This window comes from Dromaius novaehollandiae, chromosome 9, assembly GCF_036370855.1.
Source record: "Dromaius novaehollandiae isolate bDroNov1 chromosome 9, bDroNov1.hap1, whole genome shotgun sequence".
NCBI classification, from domain to species: domain Eukaryota; kingdom Metazoa; phylum Chordata; class Aves; order Casuariiformes; family Dromaiidae; genus Dromaius; species Dromaius novaehollandiae.
In genome coordinates this window covers 9959679-9979268 of record NC_088106.1, presented here as the reverse complement: position 1 = coordinate 9979268, position 19590 = coordinate 9959679, and the positions used below count along the sequence as shown (strand labels likewise).

Below are 19590 nucleotides of genomic sequence, written 5' to 3'. Positions count from 1 at the left end.
CAGTGATGTCAGAGTTACCATTGAATGTTGCCAATTCTTGTCTAACGGAGTAAACCCTACATGGCATGTATATATATGGGCTGATGACAGCCAGCTTAGTGCAAACCTCTATCACAGATCTCCAAGGTCACAGTGAGAAAGAGAAAGCTAAAAAGTTCAGTCAAGATGAGAAGACAGGCAGTTCTGAACCAGTGAGGAAACAGCCCTGTAGAGAGGGCCAACGGGTTAAGAGATGAGATAACAAATTTTGCTAATCACCTCTGATGTCACTTGCAACTCAGTCAGCATAGCTGACCGCTGTGTGCTTTCATTTCTTCAAATACGAGTGCTCAGGAATAATTCTTTGCTCATTTAAGTGTGGCAAAAGAAAAAAAATCTGCAGATCCAAAGTACTGGATACAGAGCATTTGGATACATTGGAAATACTGCCTCAAGGACCAGTGCAGATAGTTGGTACCATTTTACTTTCAGGCAGCAGAGACTGCAGAGAGGACTACAGCAGAACAACAGATCAGATGAGATAAATTTTCACAAATGCATCAGATTCCAGAAGTCCTGGCTTAAACAGTGACGGTTCAGTGGTCTAAATCCATCCCAGTGAAACTGCACCGCCTTCATAAATTAACTGGGACTAAAACAGTTGAAACTACTGCACCAGATCCAGTCAGTGAGAGCAAAATGTTCATGTGCAAGGATGGAATTTAAGAACTCCTCCAATATGGCATATCAGAGACAGTTAGCCATGTACGATGTGTGCTGGTATATCACAATGTGCCTCAAAGGTTTGCAGTAAATCAGCAAGAATAAAAGTTGACTGTGTTTTTGCACTTCTTGTTTACACTCATATTGCTAACACTGTACAACCATTGCTGCATTGCAGCCAGCTTTGCTTTTGAACCAACCAGTAATTGTCCAGTGAGAAACATTATTTTTGATATAAACTAATAGTAAATAGCATTTAGAACCAGCATCTGCCAACTCACTCCTCATTAAATGGTTTCTTCCTACAAAAGGAGTTTCATCTGTTTATGACCAATCTTACTAAGACGTCTTTTCTCCAAGCTCTCCTTGAAAAACTTACTCCAGACATTAACAACAATAACAATTTAATCGATCACAATCTGCAAGGGCTTCTTAGGGACACATTCCACAGATCAAAGCAATTCCAGTGAGAGGCCATGCTATTGTTTCCCCCAGTCATAAGAGCTGGCAATTGCAATGAAAACATTTAACTTCTTCGTCACCAGAAGAAAAATTCATTTATTTGCTGTTAGTACAGAGAGAAGAATAAACAATGTAAGACTCAGAAAACTACCACAAGTGGTGGCATGAGGGAAAAAACAGGCATTGCAGCAAGTTCCCCCATACCTATGGGGTCCTCAGGTTTTCTAGATGATCTCAACCGACTGATATCACAGATCAGGTTTTGATGAAAGAGATATGTCAAGAAAACTCTGCTTTCTGTAAAGCAAGGGGATGATGGTGGACATAACAGAATAGGAACTCGTAAGAGAGGGTCATGATATATGTCCTGCTGCATTCATTACAGGGGAGACCAGAACAATCACTTAAGAGCATTTACCTGTGTAATAACTTCATTGAAGTGAAAACAACCCTTTCTGTGACCAGCTGCTGAGCAGAACAGTGCCACGCTGGGGCCCTGTTATACTGAAGCATTAAGTACAGATAAATGTTTTAATAAAAAAAGGTGTGATGTGAATATCATAAACAGACAGAAGGGACAGAACTAATCAAAAAGTATCTATCAAGCGTTAAACTGCTTGAGAACAGTGGAGGGGCCAGTTTAGCTTAAAATAAATGTTTCATTAATATCTACACATATTTCCAAATACACATCAAAATTCCTAAGAATTATTTATTTTTTGGACAAACTTTAAAAACAAGAATGAAAAAGGAAAAAAAAATCAGAAACAGAAAACCCACAAGGAGCCCCAAAGCCAGACACAATGGTGGACAGAACCCAAGTACGCATGCAGACAGGGTCAGGAAGGGACTGTGCAAAAGCAGCTGCTCACAATACCTAAAAATAGCTTAGCATTCCTCCTTTTTGGTAAAGCTCCACCAGATGCCCCTGGTACCTTCTGGAAAAGAGAAAGAGACAATTAAAAATCCATGAAGTGAAACAGAAGTGAATCAGCCACAACTCCATACCATCACCATTTCTCAGAGGCAAAATGGATCTGTTCATGATCCCTCTATTAAATGACAGCCCTTACTGAGAAAGAATGCAAATTCTCTTCTTTCTCCTCTGACAATGAGACTCAACTCATCACTGCCTGCCACCCTTAAGGAGTGGGAAAGTAAGCCACCACCTGAATCCTTTCATGTTCCTCTACTAGCAATTAAGCAGAGCATGTCTACTGGTGACCATGGGTGACTGCTGTCCTGTTATCAAGACGGGATATGGAGCATCACTCAGACCTCCCACCACCAGATGCCTACAGTATTTCTTAATGATTAAAGCTAGATTTAAAGAAAAAAAAAGAAATCTGCATAAAAGGTTCAATACTCCATAACTGATTTTCAGTATGACTACTTCATTGTGATCTCTTAGCTCAGCTAACTTTCTTCTATCCAGAAGAAAATTCCCCATCAGTCAGAATCTAAGCCTGCTTCCATTAATATCAATCCAAGTTATGACCATGCTCTGTTAGTATCAGAGAACATGGAGGAAACCTGGCAAAACCCAAGCAACAGTTCAGGGGGGATTTTTTTTAATAGTTAAACTACACAGCAAGAGATAGTAACTTCCCACGCACTCCACTGACACTCAGTTTCAAGCACCACTTTCTCAGTTCCAAATATCTCAAACTACTGGGCAAAATGCTAGTAGCTGAGCAAAGGTATAAGTCAATGCACTCGCTATTACATGCTGTCTATTTAAGCTGTTCATTAACATGCGTCATTAAATCAAATCACTAAATAAGCCTCTGTAGCTATAACATTAACATGATTTATTATATAGTGCATAATGTTAGTGTAAGTGGTGAGGTTGTTAGGTGACTTTTTTTTTTAATAATATTCAGATACAACAGGTGGAGAGAAACCAGCCAAGAACCTGTCAGCCTAGGGAAAGTTCATGTTTCCCTCTGCTCCTCGGTAGGTGAAAGAGTCACATATTTTGGGTGGTTCTCTTCATCACGTAAATAAAGTTTTGGCCAAAGCAAACTGCTTGAATCATCAGTAAGGTCCTGTAGGCCTTAGGAAATTTTTCCATTCTTAGAAAGAGCAGATGCCAACTAACACTCCTTGGCTGCACTTAAGAACAAAAGCTATTATCCATACAGATGAACCCTATAGAAAGGGAGTCAGGGATGCAATGCCAGCGTTAAAAAAAACAAACAAACAAACATAATTTTCCTCAATGAAGTGAAAATAACAAAGAAAACATTATTTTTTTAATACTACTGGAATTTAACAAGTGGAAAGAGGTTAGCCAAGCATCTTTTCTTATTCTAAAATAGTAGCATCAAGATACAGTACAAACTGAGTATAAATACAAATATGTTATAATACACACATCCCCAGGATCAGAGCTTCATAACTAAGAAATACTGTTTCCAGTACTGGGAAGCTCCATTTGAATTCTGATGACTCCAAGCAGGATGTTAGGAAAGTCATTAAAACCAGAAGTCTTAAAGAACAAGCATTCACATGGAGTGTTTCTATCATTGACCGCCTAACATTAAATGCTTCAGCCTGATTTTCCAAACTGCTAAATATGTCTAAACTAGAGTTGCAGATGCCCAATATTCCTGAAAAAATCGGGACCTGACAGTTTTTGCCTCAGTTTCTCCACCTGTCAGACAGCGCTGAACATGCTCCTCATTCACAAAAGAATTTTGAATTCTCACCAACAGATGCGACACATGCAGCAAACAGGAGTCTGCACAATGCATCAGCTTTGGCATTAGATTCTGTTCGTGATGTTTCTCATACAAGATGTCAGTTGTCCTATTTTACATTTCCATAAACTGCATTGACTGCTATGTTTTTATAACACAAGTGCCACTGTAAAATATCTGGGAACCCACCACTGTAGTAAATTTCATACTACTCTGTCCAGTGTTTTCAACAGGGCCTGAGGTATCACTATAGCACCACGGTAAACCTCCACCCTAGGCTGAATACTACCTGGGCAGTCCTATACAACCATCATATACTATAGGGGAGTGGCTGATTTCAAAATTCTGAAAAGTGAAATTCTCAAAACAAAAAAATCCATTTGGTTGATTTAGTTAAGGATTTTACCAGAGGGTGCTCCATAACTTGCTCTAGCAGACATTTCTGATGATTGAGCAGATGTCTCTGGTGCTGGTCTGCTGCTGGCAGACACTGTAGCTCTACTTAAATCAATGGATTGAAGATCTGACCCTTGTTTTCTAATTAAATTGGGACAGGATACATAGCTGACATTTATTCCAAATACCTTTGGAAGCAAACAAGGATTTCTGCAGCAATGCATTGTGTTTTGCAAGCACGATGCCAAGGGAACCACAAGCTAGAATAGCAGCCTGGCCAAAAGAATCCTAAAACAGTACACCCAGTGCCTTTGGCTTTACTGTACCATACACCATCAAAAGCTTGGTTTAAAAAAAACAGAACTACAGTGTAGCATGTGCCAGGCCCTTCATAAGACTGTTTCACTGAAGGCCTGAGGTTTCACATTGCTCAGAAGAAAACTTGGATAGTGAGTAAGAAGCAGTCACGGTAACCAAAATCCACAGCTAATATATGAGGAATCCTATCTATGGTCCATGTTAGATAACACAATCCTCACCTGAACTGTATAGTCAGAGCCTCTTTCACACCATGTGATCCAGTGCACCAGTGTATCGCCCTTCCCAAACACACACATCATGCCCCTCTGCTACATCACGATTCACAAGAAGACAAATAGGATCCACTGAACTAGTCCCAATTGAAGGTGTACTCAAACACTGAACAACCATCAGTGTATTTGTTTCTCCCTTTTCGAGTTCTTGGGTCAAATCCTTACCCAGGAAAGGGTTTTTTGAGGCCTCATTTTAATCCCAGTTTACTTTAATATTGAAAATTCCCAGGTCACTTTGGATGACCAATGCCGGAAGAAATTTACATACAAGGGATCCTGACAGGATTTCTGAGTGCTAAATTCATTCAGAACTGTTGCTAAAACTAGACTAGGTTTTACAAGAACATACAGTTAACAATGTGAAGGAAATGCAGTTCTCTCTCTTACAAGGAGAGACAATTCTAAAATATAATACCACCATCAATTCCAACCTGGGGGACATGTAATCTGCCTCACCATAATTCATCAGATAAAATGTGAATAGTCATCCACCAGAAATAAAGTAAGTCATCAGGGCACCAGGGCCTTCATCACCCAGGGGAATCACTGCTGTAGAACGAAAAACAGGAAATAGTCTGTCCCACTCCGAGCAGCTATTTTAGGCCCAAAAGACACAGAGCTCACAGGAGAAGGAACCAGAAAGCAAACCCAGTGCCTTCCATATAGCTCAGATGAGAAGTCTTTAAAAGCCTCTTAAAGACACCAGACAAATCACAGAGAAACAGATGTTATGAAACACTGGTTATAAATTACTGTTAATATGCAGTGATACCATGGAAGAACAGTGAACAGGAAGTTTGTACGTATACATCCATGCGTGGGAGGGTGTAACACTGTCTGAGGGCAATGTCTGGATCTAGAATTCAGTATCAATTTAAGCTGAGTTATAGATCACAGGCCAGGTTCGGATTAAGGCTCATGATTTAAATCTTAGGATGAAAAGAAATCCTGTCACCTTGAGCTGAGACCTCACATTTAAAAAAAAAAAAAAAAAGCCTCAGAAGTTTCCAGCCAAATCTGAACCAAAACCAGTAAATCTACGCTTCAAAGGCAGGTTGCTAAAAAGTATTTTGTTCTATACAATATGTATATAACATGTGGAAGCACATAATAAAGAATCAGTAGAAGGGAGGCAATTACCTGTATCTTTGGGCAACAGGCTGCCTTTAAGAACTGGTCCTTTAGAGCTTGTGATTCAGCTCAGAAGTGAAACTATATGATGGGTTGGGATCCAAGAACTTGAATTTGATAGCCAGCCCCAAAAACAAACATGTTCAGTTCTGTCATTCAAAATTTTGTCTATGTCCAAAATGTGTCATCTAAACAAGCAAAAGAGACCCAAGAACTGCCTGGGGTAGTTAGCTGGGAAACCACAAATCTCACCTCTATCACATGTCGTTTCAGATGCATATATACACACTGTCCTGTTTTCCGGTAATGCCTTTCAATGTGCTCCCTTCCAAATCCCAGAAATGTGTTCATGCACACATAGAGACCTCCTTCAGAATCCTAAAAAGAAGGACACAAACAGTTACAGCAGAGAAGGAAGCGAACAGGATAGGAAGGGATCAGCAAGCAGAAAAAACGAAGAATTGCAGACCCTGCCTGTTATCAACCAACTGTTAAAACGTGACTTTCATAGCACAGAACAGTGTTTACATTATCAGCCCTCTAAGAAACTTCCACATGGTATCACAGCATGTAGCAACTCATTGAAATGGGTTACTTTAAAACCACAGCTTAGTGAGTGTCCAAATTGGAGGTCTAAAGTTGGCCTTGAAAAATTCCACTTGAGTGCCCAATCCATGAGGGACCTGTAGGCATAGAAAATTGTAGGGCATAGAAACAATGAAGCATAAACATTTTTTTGAAATAGTAAAACTTTTAGGGGCCACTTGATTGCAAGAGTAACATTCCAAATTTGAAGCGGTGCAGACTGGTGTTCTGGGGATTCAGATACAACTTCTGCTGTTGATTACAATCTTATCTAAGAAAACTAGATCTCACGAGCGACCTCATGGCTCTTAGAACTGGGTAACAAGGAAATCAGTAAATATGTTTTGAACATTTTTCAGTATCTATCAGAGATTCGCTCTACCCATGCAATCTGAGTGCTTGGAGGCAAGGGCACCACAAAGGAAATGTAAAGATACATATTCCTGGTATTGATTATGAAGGCTGACATTTTGGTAACGTAACCTGGCAGGAGTCCCATTACTTTTTGCTCTCCCAAAAGCTGGGTGTTGATGGGTTTGTATCACTGCCAGATCTCTCCTACATCATTCAGACTGCCAGGAGGACATTCAGTCACACGGCCCATAGGTGTTGGATCAATTTTTCAAGCCCTCTTTAGTGCACATTGTTTTGAAGAGATGGTGCATAACAAAGAATGGGCTTTTTAGAAGCACTGTGACCTTCCTTCTATTGTGAATTTGTTTGTGCCATTGGACGGTACAGAACATCTCACATTCAATTCACCAAGAACAACATGAGCTGAACTCATCTATAGGCACCTTAGGAAAAAAAAACAAAACAAAACAGGATCTCTGTAACAAGTCATCAATAGTTTCTAAAAGACATTTGTTAGAAACATACATGCAATTGTATTGATTGAGAATTGTTAAAGAAACAATTGCATATAGAGGCAGATCCTATATACCGAAAAACAGCAATCAAAACTGTAGTTAGGAAATATAAGCACCAAATTACTTTAGAAACCATCTGATTAACCAAAGGTCACTCAAAGGCTCACAGAAAAGCACAAGTCACCAGATGTGTGCAAAACCAACAACTTTGACAGGGTACTATCCCACACCGTGACACATAAAAGATACTTAAAAGCCTTTCTCCAAAGCTTTGGGAGGCAGCAACCTCTATTGTACTCTGACCCCAGCCAGTCCCCTCTCAGAGTGAGCACAGAGCTGCCTGTCCTGCCACGGCAGACATCACGTGAATTAGGCTCTCTCCAATCCTGCGGACTGGAACAAGTAGCAGAGGACAGGCAGATCTCCACCACTTTCCTAACCAAAGCCTTATTCACAGGTCCCTTCTCTTCCAGAAAGGAGGCTGAAGGGCTGATTGTGTTAAGCAGTTCTTGCTCATTTAAGAGCAGACACAAACCAGCTGAGGCCTGAGAAGTCTCTCCTCTCCCAATACAGTCCCAAAAATCAGGTTTCAATGTGCTGCTCTAAAGCCAGTTAATTCTCCTCAACTCTTTTTAAAGAACGTACTGTGTATATTTACTGACAGTAAAACTTGAAGGAATTTAAACTTCCAGCTGACCTTCCACCTTCATCCATACATGAATGTTATTTATTAAGACATGCTCATTTGTACCAATACTACTAAAGGACTGAAGAATCGGCTCTTAAACCCCAGTAAATACTGGTACTTCTGCAGTGGCAAGCAGAAGCCATGGAGCTGGGGAACAGAACAAGAACCAGCAGAGCTGGGAGAGGACAGGAAAAGAGGAGAGATCAGAGAAAAATATTTCATTGCAAAACTAGAAAATATCCCAGTCTTTTCTGGTTTTCTTAACATGAGCCAAAACAGATGGGCTTCGGCTTTTCAGATTTAGCTGAATGACAAACGTGATGAATCACGCAGCCCTTGCTTTACCTACCTCAAAAGGACAAAAAGTTGAACAGAGCATTCCAGCATTCAAATCTGTGAACCGAAGCAAGTGTTTAGAGTATATGTCATTCAAACCTAATATATACCGTGAAGTCATTCAGTCAGCATCTAGATACAACAAAGATGGTCTCTCCACAGGGTGGATAATAAACTTTCTAGCCATCTCATTTCTGATCCACACAACACCCAAGATTCTATTTAAAAAACAACTCCTTTAAATTGGAAATCCTCTAAGCCTTCAGCACAAGGCCAATATCTACAATTGTGCTCAAAAGTAATAAAGCACTTAAAAGAACATTCCACACTGGGTATTTAAAATGTACATAATATACAATAACGTTTAAAATACAGTACATGTATTTTAAAGTCCACACACTCTTACACAGATTTATCTAGTTTAAGGCCAGTAACACCTTGCCTCTCTGCTTTTACATCCTGTATTCCAAACCATCATGTATCATCTCCTTCTCTGAAAAAATCAAGGATGTTTCCTCTACAAGAGAATCCTGTAGATATCCAGCCTATATATAAAAAAAACATTTTATTGTCAGTCCAGGGGTCTCAGGAAGTTTGTTTACAATTTTGTTTTCTTAGAGACCATTCTCTCTTTCTTTGGAGGGAATCCAAGATAGCACAGAACTTTTTTCTGATAAGCAGCCTATGACAACAATCTGACACTTCCAGTATACAAGCTAAATGTAGAATCTGAGTAAGTTGGTTGTGGTTACTAACAAAACAGTTATTTCTCCTGGAGAGAGCAAGCAGGCTGTTCTTCCACCCAACCTGCAAAGAAGTGGACACAACGTTCAAAAGTCTAAAAGGTCACAGTAAAACAGGGGCAAAGGCTCTCCACCATGCAAAGCTCTCTGCCATGTAAAAATAGCCACCCTTGCAGAAGGCTGCAAAAGGGACTACACGTCTGTTTGGTGCTCAACGTACACTTGACTGTGACCTAAGACAGGGTTTGTGCTGGTGAATTTAACACAACCAGTTCTGGAAGGAACAGTATAGCATGTATATCTTTGTAATTGATGCTCATTTTAAAAGTGTGTGAATGTTTATGCTGGAGAAAGCCAACATATCCAAAGTATCAAAGACCCTATTTTATACCAGAAATATATAATTTCATGTCTTCAGAGACAGAAGTAGGAATTTTAGCATTGTTTTCTCTCTCACCTCAGCATGTAGTGGACTTGGTATGAAGTTTAGGATAGAGCAATGCACAGACGTTGTTTTCTCTTACTACTCCAGTCTCAAGACATTATCGGGCAGAAGCTTGTACTTACTGCTCTGGCTACAGGCTGTAATCCCTACACAGAAGGCCCATCCACTCAAGAGTAGACTAGTCTTCTTACCCTCCAAGCAGAAGGAAATGTGATTGCTCCTCACTGCATTTCTTCCTGTTTTTTGGTGCTTAGATAGTCCCAGCCACAGTACGCCAAGTGCTTTACTAATAGAGAGGGAGACATACTGTCCTCACCAGAGAGGAAAGTATTTAAAAAAAATTAGCTCTTTTTACTTATTTAGATAATATTCTGTTTTGCAAAGGGACGAGGAATCCACAGAGACCGAACGCTAGAATGTGACAGTCACTTCCTCTCAGGCCTTGAAGGGAAAAACAGAGCAAGGAAGCTGGTGGATGACAGACCTGGCAAACACAAACACCAGTCCACAATGAAACTGAGTGAGATCAACATTTCACTTCACACACTTTCGTGGCACCAGACGCTAACAGCTTTCAAACACTACTAACCTGTTCTAGATTTGAACTTATAACCTGTATCCCATTGCCAATTAGTCCCCTCAGGGAAACGTAGCGTTTAGCAATTTCAGCTCCTGATGTGCCTCAGACAATAATGAATTTATAAAAGACCTATTGCGGTGATGTATCTACTACATGGCAAACAGTTACAGACTTGGGTGCAACATCTGCAGCACAGCTGTTTGCTTTAGATCCACCAGAACAATGGTAAAATTTAATAGTAAAGGTATCAGAGAAGGGAGTAAAATGACAACTAGTCTTCATGAGTCTCTATACCTCAAATATAAAGAATTAGCAGTTTGTTCATCCCATCACAGGTAATATAAAAATTCCCAATTATGACAATGGGTCGGTCACTGGAACCCCTGCATTCTGCAATATGTTTCTATAGGAATGTGTCCTGACAAAAACTATGGCCATGGAGGCTCTATTCAGACTGTTCATCAGTAACCACCATTATTAATGTGGTGGTGGCCACAAGACTCCTGTTGTATAACTACAATCCAATCTTTAATGTATTTGAAAACTTATAGGAACATTCCTAAAATACACATACTGCACTGAAACGTACAATAGTGTAATTAAATGACAGGCCTTTTATTTCAGGACTCTTCAAATGGTTAAAAAAGAATAACAAGTTTCAGCTATGAATATTCATCTGAGCAACACACAATAATTTACCATGTAGAATAAAAAGAAAGCCTATATCTCTCATGCACCAATACTACCTACAGTGAAACAATGAGAAAAAAAACACAGCCAACTGACTGAATGCAAGAACACACAAAGGTTGCCTTGGCACAAGAGATAATCCACTTCCAAGCTTCTGCCACAACAAATACAGTAATACTTCCTGCAGGGAAGGAAGAAGAAAAAAAAAATCAACTGGCAAAGTAGATGCTGAAGGCCAGGAATCTATCTAGTCACATTCAAAAGGACTATGGGGTTTGAATGCAGGCATAAGTCTGCTTTTTAGACAACTGTCCTCTTTCACCCAAGAGTGACAAGAAAGCAATGAAGAAAAAATGAAAAAAAGAAAATGAATAGTAAGAAGAGGGTAAAACTGGGCAGCTGGCAAAGAGGAGAACAGAGAACCAACAGAATCAGAAAAAAAGAACAGAACAAAACAGACATACACAAATATTGGCATAAAAAAACCCCACATAACCAGTGAAAAGCAGCCATGAATTACTGGAACTGGTGAAGAAGGAGAGACAGGAAAAGATGAGCTGGGTCAGGCAGAAAAAGAAAAGACAAATGATCTGGCAGGAGAAAAAAGAGAACAGGGATTCCAGTTACCAGACTTCTAGCTACAAGCGAAAAAAAAATTCCAGACCCCTCCTCCCCTCACCCTTAAAAAAGGAGGAAAACAAATATCAAAGTTACTATTTTATCACATTGTTGTGATAGCAGTATGCAAAACACTGAACAGCTTGAAGAAAGAAAACATCACTGCAATCAAAAATGTATCAGGATTCTGGGGTTCAGATGTTATGTGGAAAAATGGATGAAGTTATAACAACAAATATATTGGAGTTTTGCAAGGTTTAAAATCCTCAAGGTCTTGGGTTAAATGCTACTTACTAGGCATAATGCAGGATATTTCCCTAAGAGCATATTACTTCATGACTGCTTAACAAAGGTATCTGTTCTCTCCCTTGTAGCTTCTGATACTGGACACTCTTAGAGATGGGCACATGGGCACAAGTCCAATCCAGTGCAGCATTTCCAATGTTTCATTTGAAGAAAAAAGCCGCAGGGGCCAGCCAGACACTCAAATGAAACCAAACCACCATTCTAAGACATGGCTCCAGATGTCAGTCATGTACACGAGCCATACAGGACTCCAGACCAGGACACACATCATCTGAAGCAGTGTCATGTACAAGTCACATTGACAGCAGCAGCAACAAGGCTTCAAGGTAAGTGTGCAGACATGATGGCAAAACTAACATGAGGTCATGGGTACTTGTGACCTACGCCAAGGAACAAAGAACTTACACCCAGCAATCAGTACTGTTTGTGATCATATTATCCAGGTGTGATTTGTGTAGATCACTGACAGAGACAGCTCAGATCCAAAAGGGTCCACTAGCTCAAGCCTATTACCACAACTCAAGCAGTGCCACCTGTACTGCTTCCATGGCACCTTAGATTTAGAGACAGTTTGATGATTTTTGCATTATGCAGAGCCCTAGCTGTACAGTTCTGTTGGTCACAAAGGCAACACTGTGTTTCCAGAACAGAAGAGGTTACAGGAAACCTAATGGCACTCCGCGGAGACTCAGCAGAGCTCCAGATGGGTTATCAGTTCATCTCCATCCTTATATCTACTCTCCAGCACTACAGGTACCTTACTACCAAAGTCTCACCACTACCCAAAAAATTCCAGCCCATCACTAGTCTGGTAACAGCAAGTTAGCCAAAGTTCAGTCAGTCATGAAAATGGAGAGAAAGGCCATTTAGATCCAGATTTAGATCAAACCCACAGAAGTGTACTAGGCACACACACACTGGTTGCTCTTCAAAGCTGCATGGTATTTTCTCCTTTGTGAACAACTGCAAGTACAACCGTCACTGATTTAACGATTCTCTAGCTTTGGAAGACTGGCAACAGCAGTAACAATTAAGTTAACCCTAGTGTCCTAGCGCACTCCCAGCCTGCAACAAACTCACCCATCAGACTTCCCAGGATCATCCTGGGATGCAGTGCTGCTCAGATTTTATGAATTATTACCCATCATCAAACATCAATTCATTGTATAAATAATTTGGAGGTTATTTTGCAAGTAGGACAAAATAATTTGCTGGGAGTACTCAATTTGCCTGGGTGTACTCAATCCTCTTATTTTTTTTCCTCACTGCTACTTCCATCCCATCAATATAAACAAGATACCTGTCTATCCTTCCCAATCAGAGGCCCAGTGACTTTCTCATTTTTTTTCAAGGAATATTGGCCAAAGGACCAGCCAGACAGAATATATTTACTGCTAGAAAATTACATACAGCATGGTCACTGATGTCCATTACACACTGCAAATTCAAGGATTCCAGCCTCAACTGTACTGTCTGATAAACAGCAGAGCATCAGCACAGTTCAGCCTTTGGGAATTGTCCTAACATAACCACTACAAACTTCCCAAGCCACAAAAATTAAGTTAGCAAGATCCACACAGGAAGTTTTTGTCAGCAGCAAGATTCTTCAGCAGTATGAGGCCAAGCTTTAAGCTGCTCAAACACACACAATCCTGTAATCTACAGAAACCAGACTGCTTGGTCTTATAGCTGTGTTGGACTTGCGACCTGTGCTGTAGTTGTGACATCTAATGCCCTTCCTGGGGAATGTTTCAGAGCACATCCACATGCACAGTCTGCACATAAGCCATTTTTATACTCCAATTTGTATCCCTTTTCTGGCAATCATCTCTCTCTGATATGTCTGGTCTTAAATGATCGGAGGTTTTTGGGAAAGGGATCCCACCTAAAGGTGGAATTTCCTGCTGAATCCTATACTTCTACAGAGGTAACAAGCTCCGCAGCAGACAAAAGATTATGTAAATACAATCTTTCTGCTTCCCACGTTCTACTGAACAATACAAAGTCAAGTTCAGCTGCCAACAAAGGAAGAGAGGTCGCAGCAGACAAAATAACAGAGAGAAGAAACCTGCATCAGAGCAGCACAGATACAGGGGAAAAAAAATCACCAGAAGGGACTGTGCATCAGGTCTCAAGAATGAGAAGTACAGGATTTCATCATTCGATTTGTCAGAAAGTGGTAGGCTATTACAGCTTCTGGGGCCAGTCTCTAGAGGGAGCAATACTCACACCAGGCCTTGCTTGTATTTTGTAGGCTGCCTTCCTTCCCTTCTGAATTCCAGTATAAAGAATCAAAGGTTAATTGGAGTGGAAGCCCTCATCAGGGAAACACAGTTTTTCTAGAAGCCACCAAAAAAAAGACAGTAATTAAAAATTAAGTCATATAAAGGCACATTTTCTAATCTTCTGAGACTAGCAAACTAAAAAACTGTCAATAGGGCTCTCGAATGCACAGAAACTCTTTCCTGTTCCTCCTGACTTTCCTGGAAACTAACCCTAGTACATTTTGTTGGAAATAGGCCAAATCTAAGGACATGAATTTTAGATTTCAGAAAAGCATTGAGTTGACTCCCTCATTTATCTAGTGGCCCTTTTAACAATACTACTTTTCTGACAAGATCCTTGTGCTACTGTTAATCCACATGGAAAAAAGTATACCGAATATCCACTTGTACCTCTCCTACGCTCGCACTTCTGATATCTCGAAACCAGTGACACTCTTTGTAGCACAGTTCAAAGGCTCCATTGTTCGCAGATCTTCACTCAGGGAAATAAGATTTAAAACTCACTGAAAGAGAACTGTGAGTCAACAGAGGTTGAGAAAGAGGAGTGAAAACTGCCTACCAGAACGTGGATCTTCAAGGACACTATACTGGTTAAATCCGGACAAGACGACACAACCAACAGACTGACAAAAAACTCCGCAAAAGCAACATACTGCAGCGCATTTAAATTTGCACAACGGGAACTAAAAGATGAAGCCACTCGCACACAGTGCCTCATTTTCTTTGGCACGCCCTGAGCAAACAGCTCTGGTTTGGACTACCCCCCCTCCTCCTGGTCTTTTTCAAAACTGTTGGAGAATCCTTCTCTATAATAATAGCACTTTGTACCCTAATACCCATAGATCTGACAGCATTTAGTGTATTTTAAAGATCACAATACTCCCTTGCAGGGAAGGTAATAATACACAAATTTTATAGACAGAGAAACTTGCGCATAGAGATGTAGCGTGACTGGGTACGTCACTTAAGAATTGTACATACAAAAATTAATTGACAAAAGTATTAGGCTCCAAAATAGTCCGGAAAGACTATGGAGGAAAAGAATCCAGGATAAAGCTTGAGAGACAGTTTTATGGCAGTAATAAAACAAACTACTGAAATAAAATCTGGTATTGAAGAAAAGTGACAGAACAAAACACCTTGCGTTAAGCTGACTCCAAACAGAGAAGTGCTGAAGTTACAAGTGTAAAAAAGAGCATATTTGAAATGGCAAAACAAGAAGATGCGAGGAAATACTGAGAAATAAGCTTACAACAGAAACACCTCCTCAGTTGACAAAGTTACCTGGAATTTTACTGTTAACAATAAATCCCAGAGGATATGTTTTAAACATTGATCGTTTGCTTTAACGTTATAGGGGAGAAAAAAAAATGTGCATCTTTCAAAAAGAGCCAAACAGCTCAAGAGGAAGTCGCTCACTTAGATCATACATAGCTGACCCAAGAAAATAAGTCACTAAGTCAACCTAATAGAAAGCATACTGAGATAAACACCTTTCTTTAGCCAAGGGAACAACCTGTCTGTATCCTTCTTTCACCTTCCTTCTGGACGGAAGGCTGTAATTTAAAGCTTTGCTCTTTTCAAACTTGTAAATGATGGTGTTTTACCCCCAAAAGCACGCACTTGTCTTTTAGAATCAGCTATCCTAGAAGCAATACCCAAATATGTTAGATTATATGGGAATAATAAATAAATGTTCTGAGACAAGTCTTCTACCCAGCTAAGTCGAGGACCAGTACAGGCTGAAAAGCTGTGGAAAACTAGACAACAGAAACTGAGCCTAATACAATTTGTACTGGTATTGCATGGGTTCAATCAGAGCCTTTTGCCCAATGAATACCTTTAAACAAAAAGTTTCTAATGGCTGAGGGCAACATTTTCAAAAACCCCAATCTCTTCCCAGGAAAATGAATGGGATGAAGCATTTCTGAAAATCACACCTGGTGATTCCAGCTCCTTTTGCTATGTTTACAGATGATAGCTTTTGTTAAGTTTATTTGAGCTTTGCTCAAATGCTTTCTGTTTTGCTCAAATATATTGTCTTGCTAAAAAAAAAAAAGTTTTTGCTGTGTTGATTTGATGTTTGTTGGGGGGAGAGGTGTTAATTAATGCTTTTTAATCTGTAGCAGAATTTGATATCCCTTCCTACTGGTTAGAGGAAACTTTTCATAAGCCGCAAGGTCCAAGATACCTGAAAGTGTTATTTCTCACGTTAATCCAAGCAGAAATTTGAAGAAAAGATTATGGTATGTTGATTTTCCCCCAAAAGCCTTATTTAGTATATAATGCAATTAGCGCTTCTGCAGGAGAGTCTGATTTGGCAGTTTTAATCAGACCGCCTCCCGGTACAGTCAGGGCTGCTAGGTGACACTTGAGATCTGAAGAGTGTGGGTAAAAATAACCCCTGTTCAACCAGACATGATGAACACCAGACAGCTGAGTCACCTTTGAAACCAATTTTAATTTTTTGCGTTTGAGGGAAATATTAAAAAGAGAGGGATAAAGTACTCAAAAATCCGTCTCAGACATATCTTTCATTGACTATCCTGTCATGTCATGCTGAGCTTCCTTCAGATTGCTGTCACCAACTTTAACTTCACATCAACACGGAGCGCTCAATTGCCGTTGAGAAACCTCAGCTTAACATAGAGAAGCAACTTTTTAAAAAAATTTCAACTCCATTTTAAAAGTTGAGTTTCCAAACACGTGTTTCTTACGCGGTATCCACTCTTACTGCTTATTAAGGTTTCCAATGTTTCCAAAGTTAAAAATGAGAAAGGCCCCAGCTCTGCCACAGAACACACACGTCTGCGGAGCTCGCGGATGCTTCGCAAGACAACTACGACACGACAGAGGGTTACTAGACATCAAACCTTCATTTAACAACAAACTAAATAAGCTAGTGGGGAAAACACGAGTTCTTTGGAGTCCAGTGAGGTAACTGAAACCCTGGGAAGGAAAGTATTTCAGGAAGACTTTCAACACTGATTTTCAGGTTGAACCTTTTCTTTGACGACTTCCTTAAAAAGATCTTAAACGGGAAAACAAGCAGTGATACGCAAGGAAAACCACTGGCTTTTTTTCTAGCCAAAAACACACGAATGACAACGTCACCTTCTGTTTTTTACCACCCTGGTGCGAAACTTAGGGTGATGCAGGGAGAGCGGGCACCCCCGCGATCACCAGACGCTACTTCCCAGGCGGTAGGAAAGTTTCCCGGAAAACACAGCAGTACCGGGTCTAACCAAGCATTTCGGAGGCCCCTGAGAGGAAAAACCGAGCCGACCGAGGGGCCCGCGCGGGCGCTGCGGGCGAGCCCCGGGCTGCGGCGGAGCGCCGGTGCCTCCCGCCGTGCCGGCGGCGGCCAGCCGCGGCACCGCAGGCCGGGGAAGGCGCAGGAGGCCCCTCCGGTAAAGCGGGGAAGGGGCTGCGGCCCGCGGGGCGAAGCGAAACCCGGCCGGGGTGGGGGCAAGGGGAGGCTGCGGCCTGGGGGAGGCTGCCGCCGGGAGAGGGGCGGGTCGGCAGCCGGCGGCTTCGCTGCACTCACGGGCGAGTCGTAGGAGAAGGCGCACTCCGTCTTGTAGACCCGGTCCCCGGACTTGGGCACCCGGATCGTGGGCATGTAGGGGACGAGCAGCTCGCCCACGTCCCCCGCGGCCATCTGCGCATCGCCGCCGCCGCCGAAGAGCGCGGCCCGCTGCATGCTCGCTCGGTCGCTCCGGCCGGCCGACGGCGAGCGGGCAATGGAGGCGGCGGGCAGCCGGGCCCGGGGCAGGGCGCGGCGGCGGCAGCGGGAGCCGGGCCCGGGGGAGGGGGGAGGGAAGATGCTATTTTTACTCCAATGGCAGCAGGAGCGGCACCAGCTGCGGCGGCACTTCGGGGTCCCGGCGAGGGCGGGCGGGAAGGAGGGAGGGGCAGCGGAGGCGGGCGGCCCTCCGCGGCCTCCGCCCCCCTCACCCCCCCCCCCGCCTTGGTGGGGGCCCCCGCCCCGCCCGCGAGCCACGCGCGACCGTTACGGGGCGCCCGGCGCTGAGGGGCCGCCGCGCCCCTCCCCCCCCGGCTGCGGTACAGCGCAGGTTTGATAACGGATTTTTCTCTACCCGCCCGAGCAGTCTGCCACAAGCCCGCTGCGGAAGGTGCCGTGTCTCAGCATAGTGAGCGCTCCTACCTCAGTGGTTTATCACCTCACCAGCTATTTTGCTTTGCCCAGAGAGGTTGAAGCTGTTGGGATGCGACAGCCCAGCGGCGTTGAACGGCTGCGGCAGCAGCTGAACGCAGACATCCTGAGCTGAGGGACGGCACCTCAAGCCTAACCTGACCTCTCCCGAGTTTTGCTGTGGTTCTCTTCTTCTCCCTTGGACTAACTATTGGTAGAGGAATAAAGAGAAGTAAACAGAAGAATGCTCGAAGTAGTGATTTTTTTCCAAACAATACCTAATAGGCCACTGGATATGCCTGACAGGATTAGCAGCAGCAGGATTAAAGAAATGACTGATCCGTTTAAAATTAAGCCATATAATTTAGATGAGTGGCCTTCCAGCTGTAGTTGACATTATATCCAAGGGTTCATGGACCACTTCCAAATAGGTGATTGAAAAATCAAAGTTCATATCACTTAACAGCAATTATACGTGTGACCTTTGCTAGGACCACTTTTTACCTCAAAAAGTTCACAAAGGGGGTCTGAATTAGCAGTAGAGCTGAAAAATCACACGTTTGTATCCAGCAATAAAGGAACAGGCTGCAAGTGTAAGCTAACCAGCTAAAAATTGCTGTTCTCAGCAATTTTTCTAGCAAAATCAGAAGTGCTGGGAACTCTGAAATACCGAAAGCAAAATATGAGCTCAATGGAATGGCTTTAGACTTGCACAAGAGTAGAATTTACATCAAAGAATCATAAAGTAAAAAATCCAAAATCAATCAGAGTCTTTCTAATGTTTGGCAGTGCTAGGAAACAGCCCATGAGGCTGTGTTTACTTCAAATATTCTATGTGCTATTGCTCAATATAATGGAAGAAATTCATTAGTTTTTAGCAGTCTGAAACCACAAGATGACCAGAATTTACTAAAGAAGTTAGCCTTACTTCCCTTAAAAAAAAAAAAAAAAAAAGTGGAAATTTCAATGTAGACAGGTAATTTAGGGCCACAAACTCTGAGAGAGGCACAGCCCTTCACTCTGTTATGTGATTTAAAACTAGAGGAATACTGTGGCCATTAGAACCTGAGGAAACATATCCCTCTAGTGGCAAAAGCCTGTCAGATAAACAGAGTAACCTATTTATTCACTATTCCCCCCCCCCCCCATAAAATAGTATAGAAAAATAGCTGAACAGTTTTGAAAATGCCTGGCAGGTATGTATATGGATGTCCTCACACGCACGTTAAAACAACTAATGTTATCCCAGAAGGTACTTGTTCATTGATGTCATGTATATTAAATCGTCAAGGAATGCCATTCT

The 19590-nt window shown here is 41.9% G+C and overlaps 1 protein-coding gene across 3 annotated transcripts in view; it reads right to left on the bottom strand.

The window, feature by feature from the left end:
- Positions 1 to 18038, bottom strand: part of USP13 (ubiquitin specific peptidase 13) — a 59056-nt gene extending 41018 nt beyond the window's left edge. For 2 of the 3 annotated variants that reach the window (XR_003258364.2, XM_026094837.2), the window contains exons 1-3: positions 17679 to 18038; positions 6239 to 6364; positions 2042 to 2102 (exon numbers count right to left, since the gene is read on the bottom strand). Coding sequence is in view for 2 of the 3 variants with exons in the window: in XM_026094837.2 (XP_025950622.1) it covers positions 2042 to 2102; positions 6239 to 6364; positions 17679 to 17834 (343 nt within the window). In the remaining variant the exon portion in view is untranslated. Of the gene's footprint in view, positions 1 to 2041; positions 2103 to 6238; positions 6365 to 14075; positions 14186 to 17678 lie in introns of all 3 variants that reach the window. The other variant, XM_026094838.2, reaches the window with a different exon arrangement.
- Between the last annotated feature and the right edge of the window lie 1552 nt (positions 18039 to 19590).